Consider the following 22188-nt stretch of genomic DNA (forward strand, 5'->3'; position numbering starts at 1 on the left):
GCTAGTAAAATCTTTTATTTACATAAACAATTTCAGTCGTCTGCCAAGTATTAAGTTCCAAATAAATCAACACACAAGTAACATTGCAGGTGTTAACAGTGACGAATCTGGTAACTGGCGCAAATGTTAACAACGACACTCACGTAACGAAATGTCACATACTCACATATAAGTATTCACAGCATCATGTTAGGCGAAGTATAAAATGATTGTCATGAGGTGATAAAACCATGAACTATACACAAAACATTTTGTTTTCTGTCACCGCTAATGTGACTGTAACACTCACGAATTGCTATTTGATGCTTAACATGTCATGACCGTGACGTGTACTTTATGTAAAAGACGACATTCAGCTCCTTAATTGTAAGATACTAGTCACTATCGATATAGTTCTCTGTGACCATTTTTGCCTCTACCAGTAAAAATGGAGTCTTCTGTATGCGGTATAAATCTGTTCACAGTAATGAACGAGTAAACTACCTAGCATGGTGTTTGTAGATTGATGATGTAATTTATATTACTATTCGGTAACAGGTAACTCTTTTCATATGTGATTACGTTTTTATGATAAGTGATATTCGTACTGGTTCACGTCACTGTGTTAAGACAAACATTTATTTTCACTACATAAATCATTGTTTTATCACCTGACGATAATGATTTTATAAGTCACCTAACATGATGCTGTGAATACATCTGTGCGGGTATCCGACACCGCATTACGTGTGTGATGTTTTTAACATTTAAGTCAGTTAACATATTCATGACATGACAACCCTGTTGGGTTACTTCTGTATTACACGCAAAACTAAAGACACTGATACAACTGCATAATGTAGTGTAGGGCCCCCGCGAGCACGCAGAAGTGCCGCAACACGACGTGGTATGGACTCGACTAATGGTTGGAGTAGTGCTGGAGCGAAATGACACCATCAATCCTGCAGGGCTGTCCATAAATCTGTAAGAGTACGAGGGGATGGAGATATACTTTGAACAGCACGTTGTAAGGCATCCCAGATATGCTCAATAGTGTTTCAACTCAGAAAAGTGTTCCTGGAGTCTCCCTGTAGCAATTCTGGAAGTATGGGATGTCGCATTGTCCTGCTGGAATTGCTCAACTCCGTCACAATGCACAATGGACATGAATGGATGAACATGAACAGATAGAATGCTTGCGTACGTGCCACCTGTCACAATCCTATCTAGACGTATCAGAGGTCCCATATCACTCCAACTGCACACGCCCCACACGAATTACAGAGCCTCCAGCAGCTTGAACAGTCCCCTGCCGATATGCAGGGTCCATGGATTCATGAGTTTCTCACCATACCCGTGCACGTACATCCGCTCGATACAATTTGAAACAAGACTCGTCCGACCAGGCAACATGTTTCCAGTCATCAATAGTCCACTGTCTGTGCGACAGGCCCAGGCGAGGCGTAAAGCTTTGTGTCGTACAGTAATCAACAGTACACGGGTGAGCCTTCGGCTCCGAAAGGCCATGTCGATCATGTTTCGTTCAATGGTTCGCACACTGACACTTGTTGATGGGCCACCATTGAAATCTGCAGCAATTTGCCGAAGGGGTGCACTTCTGTCACTATGAACGATTCTCTTCAGTCGTCGTTGGTCCCGTTCTTGCAGAATCTTTTTCCGGTCTCAGCGTTGTCGAAGATCTGATGTTCTACCGGATTCCTGATATTCACGAAACACTCGTGAAATGGTCATACGGGAAAATCGCCACTTCATCGCTACCTGGGAGATGCTGTGTCCCATCGCTCGTGCGGCGACTATGACAACACGTTAAAACTCACTTAAATCATGATAACCTGCCAGTGTAGCAGCAGTAACCAATCCAACAACTGCGCCAGAGAAATGTTGAATGCTATAGCTGAAGCTGACCGCAGCGCCGTGTTGCGCCTACTTATATATCTCTTTATTTGAATATGCATACTAAAATGTATCAGATAGATTATATAATGGTAAGACAGAGATTTAGGAACGAGGTTTTAAGTTGTAAGACATTTCCAGGGGCAGATATGGACTCTGACCACAATCTGTTGGTTATGAGCTGTAGATTAAAACTGAAGAAACTGCAAAAAGGTGGGAAAGTTCTAAGCAAAGAAGTGAAAGCAGAAAGGTGAAAGTAGTACATAGAGGGTCTATACAAGGGCGATGTACTTGAGGACAATATTATGGAAATGGAAGAGGATGTAGATGAAGATGAAATGGGAGATACTATACTGCGTGAAGAGTTTGACAGAGCTCTGAAAGACCTGAGTCGAAACAAGGCCCCCGGAGTAGACAACAATCCATTGGAACTACTGGCGGCCTTGGGAGAGCCAGTCCTGACAAAACTCTACCATCTGGTGAGCAAGATGTATGAAACAGGCGAAATACCCTCAGACTTCAAGAAGAATATAATAATTCCAATCCCAAAGAAAGCAGGTGTTGACAGACGTGAAAATTACCGAACTATCAGTTTAATAAGCCACAGCTGCAAAATACTAACACGAATTCTTTACAGACGAATGGAAAAACTAGTAGAAGCCGACGTCGGGGAAGATCAGTTTGGATTCCGTAGAAACACTGGAACACATAAGGCAATACTGACCTTACGACTTATATTAGAAGAAAGATTAAGGAAAGGCAAACCTACATTCCTAGCATTTGTAGACTTAGAGAAAGCTTTTGACAATGTTGACTGGAATACTCTCTTTCAAATTCTAAAGGTGGCAGGGGTAAAATAAAGGGAGCGAAAGGCTATTTACAATTTGTACAGAAAACGGATGGCAGTTGTAAGAGTCGAGGGACATGAAAGGGAAGCAGTGGTTGGGAAGGGAGTAAGACAGGGTTGTAGCCTCTCCCCGATGTTATTCAATCTGTATATTGAGCAAGCAGTAAAGGAAACAAAAGAAAAATTCGGAGTAGGTATTAAAATCCATGGAGAAGAAATAAAAACGTTGAGGTTCGCCGATGACATTGTAATTCTGTCAGAGACAGCAAAGGACTTGAAAGAGCATTTGAATGGAATGGACAGTGTCTTCAAAGGAGAATATACGATGAACATCAACAAAAGCAAAACGGGGATAATGGAATGTAGTCGAATTAAGTCGGGTAATGCTGAGGGAATTAGATTAGGAAATGAGACACTTAAAGTAGTAAAGGAGGTTTGCTATTTGGGGAGCAAAATAACTGATGATGATCGAAGTAGAGAGGATATAAAATGTAGACTGGCAATGGCAAGGAAAGCGTTTCTGAAGAAATTTGTTAACATCGAATATAGATTTAAGTGTCAGGAAGTCATTTCTGAAAGTGTTTGTATGGAGTGTAGCCATGTATGGAAGAGAAACATAGACGATAAATACACTCCTGGAAATGGAAAAAAGAACACATTGACACCGGTGTGTCAGACCCACCATACTTGCTCCGGATACTGCGAGAGGGCTGTACAAGCAATGATCACACGCACGGCACAGCGGACACACCAGGAACCGCGGTGTTGGCCGTCGAATGGCGCTATCTGCGCAGCATTTGTGCACCGCCGCCGTCAGTGTCAGCCAGTTTGCCGTGGCATACGGAGCTCCATCGCAGTCTCTAACACTGGTAGCATGCCGCGACAGCGTGGACGTGAACCGTATGTGCAGCTGACGGACTTTGAGCGAGGGCGTATAGTGGGCATGCGGGAGGCCGGGTGGACGTACCGCCGAATTCCTCAACACGTGGGGCGTGAGGTCTCCACAGTACATCGATGTTGTCGCCAGTGGTCGGCGGAAGGTGCACGTGCCCGACGACCTGGGACCGGACCGCAGCGACGTGCGGATGCACGCCAAGACGGTAGAATCCTACGCAGTGCCGTAGGGGACCGCACCGCCACTTCCCAGCAAATTAGGGACACTGTTGCTCCTGGGGTATCGGCGAGGACCATTCGCAACCGTCTCCATGAAGCTGGGCTACGGTCTCGCACACCGTTAGGCCGTCTTCCGCTCACGCCATAACATCGTGCAGCCCGCCTCCAGTGGTGTCGCGACAGGCGTGAATGGAGGGACGAATGGAGACGTGTCGTCTTCAGCGATGAGAGTCGCTTCTGCCTTGGTGCCAATGATGGTCGTATGAGTGTTTGGCGTCGTGCAGGTGAGCGCCACAATCAGGACTGCATACGACCGAGGCACACAGGGCCAACATCCGGCACCATGGTGTGGGGAGCGATCTCCTATACTGGCCGTACACCTCTGGTGATCGTCGAGGGGACACTGAATAGTGCACGGTACATCCAAACCGAACCCATCGTTCTACCATTCCTAGACCGGCAAGGGAACTTGCTGTTCCAACAGGACAATGCACGTCCGCATGTATCCCGTGCCACCCAACGTGCTTTAGAAGGTGTAAGTCAACTACCCTCGCCAGCAAGATCTCCGGATCTGTCCCCCATTGAGCATGTTTGGTACTGGATGAAGCGTCGTCTCACGCGGTCTGCACGTCCAGCACGAACGCTGGTCCAACTGAGGCGCCAGGTGGAAATGGCATGGCAAGCCGTTCCACAGGACTGCATCCAGCATCTCTACGATCGTCTCCATGGGAGAATAGCAGCCTGCATTGCTGCGAAAGGTGGATATGCACTGTACTAGTGCCGACATTGTGCATGCTCTGTTGCCTGTGTCTATGTGCCTGTGGTTCTGTCAGTGTGATCATGTGATGTATCTGACCCCAGGAATGTGTCAATAAAGTTTCCCCTTCCTGGGACAATGAATTCATGGTGTTCTTATTTCAATTTCCAGGAGTGTAGTTTGGACAGGAAGAGAATAGAGTCTTTCGAAATGTGGTGCTACAGAAGAATGCTGAAGATTAGATGGATAGATCACATAACTAATGAGGAAGTATTGAATAGGATTGGGGAGAACAGAAGTTTGTGGCACATCTTGATTAGAAGAAGGGATTGGTTGGTAGGACATGTTCTGAGGCATCAAGGGATCACCAGTTTAGTATTGGAGGGCAGCGTGGAGGGTAAAAATCGTTGAGGGAGACCAAGAGATGAATAGACTAAGCAGATTCAGAAGGATGTAGGTTGCAGTAGGTACTGGGAGATGAAGAAGCTTGCACAGGATAGAGTAGCATGGAGAGCTGCATCAAACCAGTCTCAGGACTGAAGACCACAACAACAACAACACAAGCCCATACCAGTTTCTTTGGCGCTTGAGTGTATTTTATTTGGTATGTAGCAACTAGGGCTGTTTATAACGATATTTCTTTCATCGATATATCGATGTCAAAATGCCAGATCAAGTGGCGATATTTTTAATTTATATTAATTTTTTTCGCTATTTTCAGTATATATTTGAAATTTTTTTTTGGAATGGTAATAGAATATAATTTTACTTTTGCTGTTTGAAGGAGTCTAGAGGGACCCACCATTTTCTGAGCTTTCTTGTCTTTAGTTGTGTGAAAGAAGTATAAGTGACACAAAAGAAGAAGTGCGATTCCAGTGGAGGTGGCGAAATGAAGAAATAGCACACTACTTGCGTTAAAAAACAATTTTTGAGTAATTAGTGTGGTATTTCTTCACATCGGCACTCTTCAAAAACAGTTGCCGAAAATGATGAACAAAAATCGGTCTTTGCGGACGGCGCTCGGAGCTATCAACATAAACTCCAACGTTTAACTTCACCAGGCAGTTTTGACACTGCAGCTGCTAGGCCGCTGGCGTGGCAGAAACGAAAAAAACAAGGAAGTCTACATAAAGTGTTCAGGACAAATCCGATATGTGTCGAAACCCGTCGGACACCTTTTATTGTGACACATACATGCAGTTACCACTGCCACAAAAGTGATTATCATCAAATGTGAGCCGCCCGGGGTGGCCGAGTGGCTCTAGGCGCTACAGTCTCGGACCGCGCGACCGCTAAGGTTGCAGGTTCGAATCCTGCCTCGGGCATGGATGTGTGTAATGTCCTTAGGTTAGTTACGTTTAAGTAGTTCTAAGTTCTAGGGGACTGATGACCTCAGATGTTAAGTCCCATAGTGCTCAGAGCCATTTGAACCATTTTTTGAGCCAGTTTCCATCTCCTGGCTGGTTCTGTTTAGAGCACAAACTTCTCCTCTTTCCTTGTCCATTCTTTCCTCCATACTCTGTCCCAATTTTCTTCTCCCTTCTTCACACATATCTCCCCTCCAACGATCCATCTCTATCTTCGTCTTCCTCTAGGCCTCTTGCCTCTACTGTCATCTCACTGGCCTGTCTCTGTATCCTTCCAACGCCCATTCTTTTGACGTGCCCTTACCACCTTAATACACTCCTGGAAATTGAAATAAGAACACCCTGAATTCATTGTCCCAGGAAGGGGAAACTTTATTGACACATTCCTGGGGTCAGATACATCACATGATCACACTGACAGAACCACAGGCACATACACACAGGCAGCAGAGCATGCACAATGTCGGCACTAGTACAGTGTATATCCACCTTTCGCAGCAATGCAGCCTGCTATTCTCCCATGGAGACGATCGTAGAGATGCTGGATGTAGTCCTGAGGAACGGCTTGCCATGCCATTTCCACCTGGCGCCTCAGTTGGACCAGCGTTCGTGCTGGACGTGCAGACCGCGTGAGACGACGCTTCATCCAGTCCCAAACTTGCTTAATGGGGGACAGATCCGGAGATCTTGCTGGCCAGGGTAGTTGACTTACACCTTCTAGAGCACGTTGGGTGGCATGGGATACATGCGGATGTGCATTGACCTGTTGGAACAGCAAGTTCCCTTGCCGGTCTAGGAATGGTAGAACGATGGGTTCGATGACGGTTTGGATGTACCGTGCACTATTCAGTGTCCCCTCGACGATCACCAGAGGTGTACGGCCAGTATAGGAGATCGCTCCCCACACCACGGTGCCGGGTGTTGGCCCTGTGTGCCTCGGTCGTATGCAGTCCTGATTGTGGCGCTCACCTGCACGACGCCAAACACGCATACGACCATCATTGGCACCAAGGCAGAAGTGACTCTCATCGCTGAAGACGACACGTCTCCATTCGTCCCTCCATTCCCGCCTGTTGCGACACCACTGGAGGCGGGCTGCACGATGTTGGGGCGTGAGCGGAAGACGGCCTAACGGTGTGCGGGACCGTAGCCCAGCTTCATGGAGACGGTTGCGAATGGTCCTCACCGATACCCCAGGAGCAACAGTGTCCCTAATTTGCTGGGAAGTGGCGATGCGGTCCCCTACGGCACTGCGTAGGATTCTACCGTCTTGGCGTGCATCCGTGCGTCGCTGCGGTCCGGTCCCAGGACGACGGGCACGTGCACCTTCCGCTGACCACTGGCGACAACATCGATGTACTGTGGAGACCTCACGCCCCACGTGTTGAGTAATTCGGCGGTACGTCCACCCTACCTCCCGCATGCCCACTATACACCCTCGCTCAAAGTCCGTCAACTGCACATACGGTTCACGTCCACGCTGTCGCGGCATGCTACCAGTGTTAAAGACTGCGATGGAGCTCCGTATGCCACGGCAAACTGGCTGACACTGACGGCGGCGGTGCACAAATGCTGCGCAGCTAGCTCCATTCGACGGCCAACACCACGGTTCCTGGTGTGTCCGCTGTGCCGTGCGTGTGATCATTGCTTGTACAGCCCTCTCGCAGTGTCCGGAGCAAGTATGGTGGGTCTGACACACCGGTGTCAATGTGTTCTTTTTTCCATTTCCAGGAGTGTAATTTCTTTTCTGTGCTGTCTGGTATGCGCTTATCTTGTCTCGCCATGTCCTTCCGTACTCTGTCATCTACAAGATTACTCTGCTGTTCACAATTAAGTTCCTCGCAGAGGAACTATTTTTAACCTACGACTCTACCGTTACACTCTCGAACAACGCATGGTAAAACGAACGCTTAAATCTCTCCGTGGGAGCGCTGAATGTTATGGGATCCTTGATACATATAGATAAGACTCTGACAGATGACACGTACGTAAGCATTCTCTCTGATTACTTACTTCCACTCATGTCCATTGTACCTTCCGACGGACTTCGGCAGTTCCAGCAGGACATTACGACGCCCCATACGTCTAGAATTGGTACAGAGTGGCTCAAGGAACAGTCTTCTGCGTTTAAACACTTCCGCTGGCTACCAAACTCTTCAGATACGATCATTATTGAGCATATCTGGGATGCCTTGCAACGTGCTCTTCAGAAGAGATCTCACCCCCTCGTACTCTTACGGATTCATGGTTTCAATTCCCTCCAGCTCTACTTCAGACGTTAGTATTGTTGCGGCACATCTGCGTGCTCGCGGGGGCCCTACACGATATTACGCAGGTGCACCAGTTTCTTTGGCTCTTGAGAAGAGCTTCAAATATTGCCCATCATGAACACTATTTTATGACAGCCTTTCTGTGTTACACACTGCTCAAAAATAGGTAGAATCCAGCTTCAAGCTATCTGCAGAAATGGCAATGACGATTTTTCCTTTATGTTGAGCTTCACACACAATGTTTATGCTTGTGTCATATACATCCTTCGCAATACTATTGAGATGCAGTAATTACCGCCTCATATTACTCAAGTCAACATTGCTATAAGAGTGAATCTTCAGGAAAATTCTATAAATATTATGTCACTACTTCTTCATCAGTGAATTCCTCTGTGACATAGATCTGTTTTACACACATCTCGATGTCAGATGCCATTGTCAACGCTCCCCGTTGCTTCTATACGGTGTGATCAAGCGTCAGGACATCTATTAGAGGACATTAATATTGATGTTTCCAATCTTCGCCTTTATGACATCTTGATCGTTGCTGGGGACACCTTCAATTAGGTGTCTAAATGTCTGCGAAGGATTCGTAGCCAATTCTTCCTCAAGAGCTGGAACTATGGAAACTTTGGTCACTGGCTTCTGGAGGAAGTCAACGATGTAAATCATACCAAAGATGTTCTTTGGCTTCAGGTCGCGACTCTGGGCAGGCCAGACAATTTCGGGAATGTCATTGTCCACAAACCATGGTCTCACAGACGATCGTTTATAGCAGGTTCCATTGTCATGCTGTTACAACCATTATCTCCGAACTATTTTTCTACTGTATGCAATACAGTTGGATGTAAAATGTGTTCACATCGTCAGCATTTAGTGTTTTCTTAAGGGCAATAAGTGCACCACAACCTAACCACGAGATGCACTGCCATACAATAAAACCACCTCCTCTCTGCGTCACGATTGGCACTACACACGACTGCACGTAATGTACTCCAGACATTTGCCAAAGCTTTCGCCTCATTCAGCACTGACTACAGAAATATGTGCCTTATGGGGAGTTTCTCGACTATTGTACCCCCTCTTTTTTTAACTCCCTACGTACTCACTGTGCCAGATGGACAGCTGGTAGCACTTTGAAACTCATCGGTTATTCCCTCCGTCAATTTTATGCGACTTGTTAAATAAAAGAAAGCAGTACGTTGCCCTTGACGACGAGAGAAGGTTATCGTCAGGAGTGCTCTAGGACAGCTATTATTTTTTATGTAAAGAAATGATCTAGCAGACAGGGTGAGTTTCTAACTGTGGTTGTTTGCTGATGTTGCTGTAGTGTACGGGAAGATGTCAACGTTGAGTGATTTGTAGAAGGATACAAGACGTCTTGGACAAAATTTCTAGTTGGTGTGATGAAATGCAGCCAGTTCTAAATGTAAGTGTAAGTTAATGCAAATGTGTTAGAAACTAAAATTGTAATGTTCGAATACAGCATTAGTAGTGTGCCACTTGGCACAGTTACGTTTATTAAATATCGTAGGTGTAACATTACATGACCATATGAAATGGAGCGAGCATGTACGGATTGTAGTAGGGAGACGAATAGTGAACTTTGGCTTATTGGGAGAATTTTAGGAAAGCTTGGTTCGTCTGTAAAGGAGACCACATATCGGACACTAGTGCAACCCATTCTTGAATACCGTTCCAGTGTTTGGGGTCCACGCAAGCTCTCACTGAAAGAAGACATCGAAGCAGTTCAGAGGAGGGCTAATAGATGCCGATAGATTTGTTACGAGTATTACGTAGATGCTTCGGGAACTCAACGACCTTTTCGAAGAACGCTATTTTGAAAATTTAGACAACCGGCATTTGAAGCTGACTCCAGAATTATTCTACACTGAAGCGCCAAAGAAACTGGTATAGTCATGCGTACTCAAATACAGAGACATGTAAACAGGCAGAATACGGTGCTGCGGTCGGCAACACAAATGTGAGACAACAAGCGTCTGGTGCAGTTGTTAGACCGGTTACTGCTGCTACAATGGTACGTTATCAAGTGAGTTTGGGGTTATAGTCGGCGCACGAGATATGGGACACTGCATCTCCGAGGTAATGATGAAGATTTTCCCGTACTACCATTTCACGAGTGTACCTTGAATATCGGGAAACCGGTAAAATAACAAATCTCCCACATCGCTGCAGTCGGCGAAAGATCCTACAAGAACGGGACCAACGACGACTGAAGAGAATCATTCAACGTGACAGAAGTACAACCATTCTTCAGATTGCTGTAAATTTCAATGCTGGGCCATCAACAAGTGACGGCGTGCGAACCATTCAACGAAACATCGTCGATAAGGCAGGTCCCCTCGTGTACTCTTCATGACTACATGACATAAAGCTTTACGCCTCGCTTAGGCCCGTCAGGACCGACGTTGGACTGTTGATAACTGGAAACTTATTGCCTGGTCGGATGAATTTTATTTCAAATTGTTTCGAGTGTATGGACGTGTACGGGATTGGACACAACATCCTGAATCCACGGACACTGCATGTCACCAGGGGGCTGTTCAAGCTGATGGAGACTCAGTAATGGTGTCGGGGTGTGCAGTTGGAGTGTGGCAACCCTGATAAGTCTAGATACGACTCTGGCAGGTGACACTCTGCTGGTGACACTCAGCAGCAATCCACTCTGTAGGAATTCTGGACTTCATGCGTCCAGAACGGGTGCAGAGTGGATTGCTATGGAGTGGCTTCAGGAACACTCTTCTGAGCTTAAACACTTCCGGTGGCCACCAAACTCCCCAGAAATGAACATTATTCAGCACGGATGCCTTGCAAAGTGCTGTTCAGAGGAGAGCTCCACCCACCTAGTACTCTTACGAATCTATGAACAGTCCTTGAGGATTCATGGTGTCAGTTCCCTTAGCACTACTTCAGACATTAATCGAGTCCATGCCACGTCGTGCTGCGGCACTTCTGCGTGCTCGCGGGGGCTCTACACAATATTAGGCAGCTGTACCAGTTTCTTTGGCTCTTCAGTGTATATTTGACGTGAGGACCATGCAGATAAGAAAAGATAAATTAGGGCTCTTACGGAGTCATACATAGTAATTTTTCCCTCTCTGTGTTTGCGATTTGAACAGGAAAGTCAATACCAAAAAATTAGAGTATTAGCTTCGAAATGACATTCTTGCACGGAAAAAAGGTCAGGAGAGAATGGATTATACCAAATTTAGGGACTGGTTCCGTTGGAAAGTTTTAACACTGGCGGAGTTTCGCTGAAGTTCAGGCATTTGTTGTTGATCACCATCAACTTACAACTTGAAGGTAGGAAGCTAAGGGTGTAACGTCCTATCGATGACATAGTCGTTGGAGATGGAGAAGGAGATGTAATTGAGGAAGGATATAGGCTATGTCCTCTCAAAAAAATATTCCGACCTTACAGCTGGCTGTCTGGACTGGCAAACCGCAGTCCTTCCTAGTTCAAGTCCAATTTCTGACCTCGCTGGCTCTCTGGGTTATCACCTCCAAGTCAAACGTGACTGCCTCCCTATCCTGGATGCAGTTACGCAAGAAGTGAAATGTGTTGTCTTCAGTTATGTGCCACTATGGTCTTTATTTTAGCTCTCCTGTCTTTTCTTGTATCAAGCAGGAATTTTTCTTGTTTCAGATAACACGACATATCTGAGTTATTGTTCTGCTTGCATACATCTCACAATGAACAGACAAATAAGATTCTCTCTTTCTACAACATCATCGCTGATGACCAGGTCCAAAGCAAAACAAATCTTAAGACAATAGCCTCTTGGTATGCAGTGTGGTAAATATTGAGGCAACGTGTCTGTAAACTTGAATTCAATGTATCTGTGGTGGTATTTTATTAATGAGTAGCTTGCACACTCTTCTGTGATTACACTTTAATAATGAAACTAACCTTCATACTTGCTAGCGTCGGATCCCCACCAGACTCCTGAAACAGATAAGATAGCTTTGTTGTAATTCGGTGTAGAGCAACTATATATCTAACTATAAAATATTCTAAAGTATTAGATCTAGCGTGTGCTGAACATGTAAAGCCACGTTTACTAATGCTTCAATGTTATATACCTCTCCGGTCATTAAATTCAAATGGTTCTAAGTAATTAATGATGTATCCACACTGCGACGTTTTTGAGACATTAAAAAAGAAGGGACTCTCTTTCTTCCTTTGGTCACTTCTTTTTCTTGTGGCCAGGAGACTAAAACTTGTCTGGGTCTTGGAAGAAGGCACATGCCCTCCACTGACTGGCTGCAGTAAAAGGTAATGCTGGTGTTACGTTATGTGATTGAGTTTTTGAAGCTTTGTTGTTGATACAGAAGATTATGATGATATTTATGTTGACGATAATTATGTTAATGAGGCTTGATTACCATCTCAAGTTCACATTGAAGAAGTAGGATTGTAAAGAGGGAGAAGAAATTCAGGTGGGATTTTTGAGTTGGTTCAGGAATGTGAACTGAACGCGCGTCTGTTACGGAGAGCATTGTGGAATTGCAGGAAAGTGAAGGATATTGCTGCCTTTTCATAGGGTACAATGAAGACACTATTCTACAATAGTGTCAAACCATTAGAGAAGGAAGTGGGAGCGGTTCTGGAACTGTGACACTGGGATCTGCATGGAATGTGGCTGGTAGGCCAATATCAATTTTTAAAGAATGTGAGGGGTATTCAAAACAGTGAATGATGAATATTTTGGAGGGTGGCATTAACGAATACCTTCAGGGAAAGCAGTAGCGTGTAAGAAGTTGATTGGATGGAATGATATATTGATAGGCAGATAGGATGATGGTTCCTCCAGAAGCACTGGAAAGTGTGCTCCCCTTGCATTTACAGGAGCAGATGGGTTGGGACAGGTCATAGGTATTTCATATTTATTGGGAACAGTAGGTTTAGGCTTGTTACTGTAGCTTTATAATTTTCACTGAAACAAGGTCAGCAGCTATGATGAATTTTTAAAATTATTTCTCGATTCCTTCACCTGATATTTTATTTATTTGATATATGATTTTAATGGACATAACTTGAAAATATGTGCAGTCTTTACGTAGATTTACTCCACAAATCAGTTCCTCCTAGCAGTAGTATGCATGGCAGTTGGAATGGGAGGTTCTACACGCTGTTTGTAATGATAAATGAGGGAGCTACTGACGATGAGATGCATCATGCTGATTCTGCTTCGACTTGGTGTTACATAAGGAAAACTACATATTTCGCTAATTGAAACTTTTCTGCTGATATGTTATCCAACTAGTTCGGTGGTAATGGTGTTGGCGCTGTTGTGCTGCTGAGGATGTATGTGTAGGAGCTGGTGAGCCTCTCCGCAGATAGTCTATCTGACGATCGGATCTTAAAACAGTTGAATGCCATACGACTGTGTGAATGAAAGATGAGGTGCAGTATAGGAAGGCAACTCATGGCTCTGAGCACTATGGGACTTAACATGTATGGTCATCAGTCCCCTAGAACTTAGAACTACTTAAACCTAACTAACCTTAGGACATCACATAACACCCAGTCATCACGAGGCAGAGAAAATCCCTGACCCCGCCGGGAATCGAACCCGGGAACCCGGGCGCGGGAAGCGACAACGCTACCGCACGACCACGAGCTGCGGACAAGGCAAGTCACAGTAGGATAGGAGTTTATCGAGTGAAATCTCGATGAACATTACGAGGAACCGGGTAATGGAACAAGACCTGTAAAACAATTGAAATGGGACTAATTCTGAGGGAATATATTGGAGTATGTGGTAATGCTTAAAGGAGAAGATATTTTAGGGAATGTTTGCAGTGCTGGTAGTGAGATGTGAGAAACGGTTTGGGTAGATTTTTTTGTCAGCGGAACGAACGTACATTCATTCCAGAGGTGACTCATTTGCAGGCGGACAGTTTGTCGTTGTTTTCGTTTGAATCTGCAGGAGGTCGTTTGAGCCTGTTCACATAGTGGGTGCTTCTGCTTTGAATGTGTAATTATTAGTGTCCTCCCTACTACCATGGTACATAACTGCTAATAATCTGTTAAAATTTGTAGTCCCTATTGTACTAGAATATTTGCCCAATTGTGTATCTATGGGGATTCTGGCACATAAGTTCCACCACTGTTCGCTGCAGTCGTGTGGGAAATTCAACTGTGTCTGTACAGGAAATTTACAAATGATCAGTGAAGTTCAAAATTAAAGATGGAGTTGGTAGGAATTTTAAAACTGTAACATGACAGAAAATTCAAAATAAATTTTAGAAATCGAAGACAGTGGGACTAGCACAGTTGCACTTTGCACCCTCCCTCTGCCTCCCTCTCCTCCTCTCAACACAATTGCAGAATAGTATTAAAATGACGCATAGAAAAGACAAGTTTATGTAAAATGGGAAAGATATTTGTCTCTGAATTAGGTAAGAGCACACACATACACACACACACACACACACACACACACACACACTCACACACACACAAACACAAACAAACAAACACAAACACACACAAGACGAGCATGTGCATGTACATGTTCCATAAAGTACCACCTTCTCCTCCTCTCCTCTCTTTCCATTAAACCCCACTATTTTAGCCACCATATAAATGAAAGAGCCAATTACAATGTAGTCACACCTAGACTGTTCTCAAAAGTATCCGAAGACCCGAATTATTTATCAAAAAGTAAATCACATATTTCAGCATGAACTATCTGAATTGAGTAAAATGAGAAAAAAATTTTCAATTATGTTCCATTAATTCCTTTAAAAAATCGTTAATGGACTGGCTCACCAGTTACATCGCTAAATTTCACAGAAACCTATATATTATTTCTTATGGAATGTTAGAGAAAGTATTTACCATACTCTCCAGAAATAGTCAAAAACCTACACTTGCTTATCCAGTGTAATTAATTAATTAGTAATATATAGTTGTCAAGAATGAGTTTTTCTTTAAATATTACTTTAAACTGCAAGAGAGCAAAATAATAATAACTGCTCCATTTATGCTCCTGTTGCTTTTCTTCATCAACAGATGGCTACACTGTTAAAATGTCAGAGTTCGATAGGTGCACCCTAATGTCAGATACGACAGAAATTCACATTACTTGTTTACTGTATGTATTATACTCTTCAATTGTGGAAATATTCTTTGCAAATCTGCAAAAATGCACCACCAATGCAAGAAAGTGCAAAGCTGACATGACACTGGAGACAAGAACATGATAGCGAACTCAAAATTACTGCTTTGCTACTCTCACCTCTAAACACATCTCGTATTCTCAAAAGGCAGGTAAACTTCTCACGGAATACAACGTTGAGTATAGAACATACTCTCCACAAACAGGTAGAAACCACAATCTGCTTATGCAATATAATATGACAAGTACAAAAAATACACTTCATAAATAACTAAAAATCAACGTTTGCCTCTGTAATGTGATTAACTAATTACTTATAATCAGCATTGGCGGCCGAAGACTTCCGGCATAAGAAGTAAGCCTCATTCTGCCAACGGCCTTGTCAAAGACGGCGGATAGAGGTTCAGGGCACTCTCTTGTCCTAGGGGTGGGAAATTGCCCCTAAAGGCGGAAGAATCAGCAATGATCAACGACATGAGGATGCAGAAGACAATGGAAACCACTGCATTAAAGACACGTAAAGTGTATCCACAGGACATGTGGCCTGTAGTTGAAGAGTTGTCATGATGATCTCTCCATTGGCAAAAGATTCCGGAATAGTCTCCCATTCGGATCTCCGCGAGGGGACTAACAAATGGGGAGGTTACCATGAGAAAAAGATTGAATAATCAACGAAAGGATAATGTTCTACGAGTCGGGGCGTGGAATGTCAGAATCTTGAAAGTGGCAGGGAAACTAGAAAATCTGAAAAGAGAAATGCAAAGGCTCAATCTAGATATAGTAGGGGTCAGTGAAGTGAAATGGTAGGAAGACAAGGATTTCTGGTCAGATGAGTATCGGGCAATATCAACAGCAGCAGAAAATGGTATAACAGGTGTAGGATTCGTTATGAAAAGGAAGGTAGGGCAGAGGGTGTGTTACTGTGAACAGTTCAGTGACCGGGTTATTCTAATCAGAATCGACAGCAGACCATCACCGACAACGGTAGTTCAGGTATACATGCCGACGTCGCAAGCTGAAGATGAACAGATAGAGAAAGTGTATAAGGATATTGAACGGGTAATGCAGTATGTAAAGGGGGACGAAAATCTAGTAGTCATGGGCGACTGGAATGCAGTTGTAGGGGAAGGAGTAGAAGAAAAGGTTACAGGAGAATATGGGCTTGGGACAAGGAATGAAAGAGGAGAAAGACTAATTGAGTTCTGTAACATGTTTCAGCTAGTAATAACGAATACCCTGTTCAAGAATCACAAGAGGAGGAGGTATACTTGGAAAAGGCCGGGAGATACGGGAAGATTTCAATTAGATTACATCATGGTCAGACAGAGATTCCGAAATCAGATACTGGATTGTAAGGTGTACCCAGGAGCAGATATAGACTCAGATCACAATATACTAGTGATGAAGAGTAGGCTGAAGTTCAAGACATTAGTCACGAAGAATCAATACGCTAAGAAGTGGTATACGGAAGTTCTAAGGAATGACGAGATACATTTGAAGTTCTTTAGCGCTATAGATACTGCAATAAGGAATAGCGCAGTAGGCAACACAGTTGAAGAGGATTGGACGTCTCTAAAAAGGGCCATCACAGAAATTGGGAAGGAAAACATAAGTACAAAGAAGGTAGCTGCGAAGAAACCATGGGTAACAGAAGAAATACTTCAGTTGATTGATGAAAGGAGGAAGTACAAACATGTTCCGAGAAAATCAGGAATACAGAAATACAAGTCGCTGAGGAATGAAATAAATAGGAAGTTCAGGGAAGCTAAGACAAAATGGCTGCAGGAAAAATGTGAAGACATCGAAAAAGATATGATTGTCGGAAGGACAGACTCAGCATACAGGAAAGTCAAAACAACCTTTGGTGACTTTAAAAGCAACGGTGGTAACATTAAGAGTGCAACTGGAATTCCACTGTTAAATGCAGAGGAGAGAGCAGATAGGTGGAAAGAATACATTGAAAGCCTCTATGAGGGTGAAGATTTGTCTGATGTGATAGAAGAAGAAACAGGAGTCGATTTAGAAGAGATAGGGGATCCAGTATTAGAATCGGAATTTAAAAGAGCTGTAGAGGACTTACTGTCAAATAAGGCAGAAGGGATAGATAACATTCCATCAGAATTTCTAAAATCATTAGGGGGAGTGGCAACAAAACGACTATTCACGTTGGTGTGTAGAATATATGAGTCTGGCGACATACCATCTGACTTTCGGAAAAGCATCATCCACACAATTCCGAAGACGGCAAGAGCTGACAAGTGCGAGAATTATCGCACAATCAGCTTAACAGCTCATGCATCGAAGCTGCTTACAAGGATAATATACAGAAGAATGGAAAAGAAAACTGAGAATGTGCTAGGTGACGACCAGTTTGGCTTTAGGAAAAGTAAAGGCACTAGAGAGGCAATTCTGACGTTACGGCTAATAATGGAAGCAAGGCTAAAGAAAAATCAAGACACGTTCATAGGATTTGTCGACCTGGAAAAAGCGTTCGACAATATAAAATGGTGCAACCTGTTCAAGATTCTGAAAAAAGTAGGGGTAAGCTATAGGGAGAGACGGGTCATATACAATATGTACTACAACCAAGAGGGATTAATAAGAGTGGACGATCAAGAACGAAGTGCTCGTATTAAGAAGGGAGTAAGACAAGGCTGTAGCCTTTCGCCCCTACTCTTCAATCTGTACATCGAGGAAGCAATGATGGAAATAAAACAAAAATTCAGGAGTGGAATTAAAATACAAGGTGAAACGATATCAGCGATACGATTCGCTGATGACATTGCTATCCTGAGTGAAAGTGAAGGAGAATTAAATGATCTGCTGAACGGAATGAACAGTCTAATGAGTACACAGTATGGTTTGAGAGTAAATCGGAGAAAGACGAAGGTAATGAGAAGTAGTAGAAATGAGAACAGCGAGAAACTTAACATCAGGATTGATGGTCATGAAGACAATGAAGTTAAGGAATTCTGCTACCTAGGAAGTAAAACAACCAATGACGGACGGAGCAAGGAGGACATCAAAAGCAGACTCGCTATGGCAAAAAAGGCATTTCTGGCCAAGAGAAGTCTACTAACATCAAATACCGGCCTTAATCTGAGGAAGAAATTTCTGAGGATGTACGTCTGGAGTACAGCATTGTATGGTAGTGAAACATGGACTGTGGGAAAACCGGAACAGAAGAGAAACGAAGCATTTGAGATGTGGTGCTATAGACGAATGTTGAAAATTAGATGGACTGATAAGGTAAGGAATGAGGAGGTTCTACGCAGAATCGGAGAGGAAAGGAATATGTGGAAAAAAACTGATAAGGAGAAGGGACAGGATGATAGGACATCTGCTAAGACATGAGGGAATGACTTCCATGGTACTAGAGGGAACTGTAGAGGGCAAAAATTGTAGAGGAAGACAGAGATTGGAATACGTCAAGCAAATAATTGAGGACGTAGGTTGCAAGTGCTACTCTGAGATGAAGAGGTTAGCACAGGAAAGGAATTCGTGGCGGGCGGCATCAAACCAGTCAGTAGACTGATGGCAAAAAAAAAAAAAAAAAAAGAAAAAAAAGCATTGTTGAAAATGAGTTTTACTTTATGCAGTATTCCTCAGAACTTCAAAAACTCAACATAAAATCAACATCTTGTTTAAGTTACGGTTCCTAATAGTCACCAATATGTGACAATATCCATAGTTTCATCTGAGCACCAAACTTGGTTGAAAAGACAGAAGAGCATCAAATTAAATATTTTCCAAGTGTGGTATGCTTGTGAAGAGTCACAGCGTTCTTTCAAAGACTAAAAATGCAATGTTTACATCAAGTATCACATTGTTATTTTTCATATGCACTTTTAACCGTCAAATTAGGGTCTAAAACATGATTTTTAAATCTAAAGTACGCAATCCAGTGCTAGATGTGTGCTTAAATGCTTACAAAACCATGATGAACTAACAGTTGGCATTGCAGTTTATGTCTAACAGATCGATACAGTAAAAATAACCTGACCAGGCTGTAAGGTGACAGCTTAAATGAATGTTAATTTCGCACCTTACATAAGAGTTTATACATCATAACAAGTTGATGGATATGTCACCTGACATACTTCGGCAATAGATTTTCCTATCAAAATGTACAGCATGTAATGCTGTATTAACACACCGAACACAAATCCTGCATGTCAATGAACAAAAGGTGAAAAAAGCTGCTGGAAGAAACATTTTAGTTTGGGGGCAGATGCTAATTGCACTGTCCCTGCCCACAACAAAAGGTTTCTAACAGCGGTTTGTAACCCACAGCAAGAGAGATAACAAACGCGCCAGGCGATACATCAAGGGCGGAAGGTAGTGGTCCAGCACTGCCTGCGACGGAGAAATTATTTGTGAAACTGCGTTGGGAAATTTCCAGATGAATACAAACAGGCCAAAGACGCAATTGATCAGATGAAAGGCCCGTGGTACTCTCGTGATGCACGCATGTAACTTTTATGCGTCAGAAGACAACACAAAATGTTCGATCGGCTGAAATAAACTCAGAAGTAGTAAAAGAGGCCCTTTGCGATTGTCAGGTGTAGTTTCCACAAGATGAAAGGAATACTCCCATTGGTACGAAAAAGTCGTAGCGTGAAGCACGAAAGGACACAGATGGGGGACGGTTTGCTACGAAGGAGACAATACCGAAAACTTTATGGACTCTCCTCTGAACCAGTGTCAAATGTAGAAAGGGGCGCATCACGCTCTGTATGATGCCAAAAGAAGAATTTTTTGTGAACACTGCATCCACTTTGGCTGACATTTAGCTAGAAATTAGCTGAAGAGTCGTTGAGCTCCGAGAGCGGAGAAACGAAACAACCACGTAGTTAATTGTACTTGCGAGAACTGAGAGGCCATTGAAGCTTACACGCTGCTCCATCTGTGTACGTGATATCGCCATAGTTTCCAGGCTAGGGATGAGTGCATGGTTTCTCGCCTGACGAGAAACATAGGACAGCTTCAGCTGATAAAATCACTAAAGATTTTGATTTGCTTTTTATAGGATTTCAAGAGGGCGAGAGCAGCCATGCAGCCGACAGTATGTTGCAGCTAAAGGTAAATGCCGCTGGCAGAGGCGCAAAAATTATTGGATCACCATCTTACGTCCAATGTGAACATGAGCAGCCTCGAGTATTCTTTTGCTCATTTTGTCACAAAAACTAACCATCCTCCGTAGACTTGACTGTCATCCTAAATAGTAGCGAACTTAGTACCAGAATCGGATGATTTGTCGTAATACTGATCAATTCAGACAGTGCTTCACTCTCTAGAAGTAAGAAGAATCTTCTAAAGAACATTTTATTTAAATTTGATATTGTTATTTACAGTGATATTTCTGCTAATCAGGGCGTAATACATTACCTTGACAACTGTCATGAAATTGTCATGTCGCAATCTATGTAAACCCGTCTGCTTCTTTGACAACGTTATCTTGACAACTGTCATGAAATTGTCATATCGCAATCTATGTAAACCCGTCTGCTTCTTTCACAACAATAGAGATAACAAAGAAATTTTGTACAGATAAACCACGATGTGCTCTGTCATAGAATAATGGTCCATTCCTAACCCCAGTAATTTATTCAAGTGACGTTAAATCACTCACCAGGTGCTTTTGCTGATATCTGACGAATGTGAAAAGGAGTAGAGTGTCAGTAGGTTTATAACGGCAGAAAATACATGCTTTTGTATTACGCTAAACAGAGTAGCACTTAAAGAACTACGCAGTCTGTTTTACTGCAAGAATGTAATTAATTAGATCTACTCTTGTTGTAAGTCACAAGACACCCTCAATTTATACTAGAAAAATGTGATCATGAAACTAGTAGTCAGTTATTGCCTTCACTGCGAATGACTCAAGGCTACTACAGGTTATGTGCAATAACAACTTTTGACTAATGTTGCAATCTTTAAAATCAGGTCAATGATGTCACGGCTCTCTGAAAGCTTATAGACTGTGTTTCTCATAATCAACTATTAAATAATACGAACATCTAATAATAACAGGCAGTGTGAAAAAAACACACATACACACACAACAAACAAACTGACCAAACAAGGTATTGTGAAGGAAGGAAGAAGGTGTTTTGAAAAGATTATAGCGATGCTGCCCCTAAACCACACATTGTTTCGTAATAGAGAACGAGAACTTATCTTATTTTTAGACACATACTAGAACCCATACGATCAAATAGTTCAGATGTCTCCAAAGAAGATTGTGCAACATGGAACAGCCGGTATATATACAAACTAAACTCGTTGAAAAAATGATTTATCATTACCGAGTACACACGCACACGCAAAAGCACACACACACACACACACACACACACACACACACACACACATACATACATACACACACACACGCACACACACAAATCTGCAATATCATAACATGCAAATTAGTTCAGAAAACTACAAAAATTCAACTACAATTGTATTATTTGTCGAAATGTGGACCATTGCAGTCACAAAGCACTTTCAAATTAACTGTCTTCTTATCAAAAAAATGGTTCAAATGGCTCTGAGCACTATGGGAATTAACATCTATGGTCATTAGTCCCCTAGAATTTAGAACTACTTGAACCTATCTAACCTAAGGACATGACACACATCCATGCCCGAGGCAGGATTCGAACCTGCGACCGCAGCGGCCATGCGGTTCCAGACTGAAGCGCCTAGAACCGCACGGCCACACCGGCCGGCGTCTGCTTATCCAAACTGTCTGTGTTACTTATTAAAAAGCACACAGCTTTGATACTGA

General features: G+C 43.2%; 1 protein-coding gene across 1 annotated transcript in view; it reads right to left on the minus strand.

Annotated features, from left to right (window-relative positions):
* The window catches only part of LOC126335603 (carbonic anhydrase 13-like), a 154382-nt gene that overhangs the window by 121002 nt on the left and 11192 nt on the right, over positions 1–22188 (minus strand). Inside the window, exon 2 of the mRNA XM_049999056.1 lies at positions 12179–12214. Coding sequence (XP_049855013.1) covers positions 12179–12214 — 36 coding nt within the window. The remainder of the gene's footprint in view (positions 1–12178; positions 12215–22188) is intronic.

This window comes from Schistocerca gregaria, chromosome 2 (assembly GCF_023897955.1).
Source record: "Schistocerca gregaria isolate iqSchGreg1 chromosome 2, iqSchGreg1.2, whole genome shotgun sequence".
Lineage (NCBI taxonomy): Eukaryota > Metazoa > Arthropoda > Insecta > Orthoptera > Acrididae > Schistocerca > Schistocerca gregaria.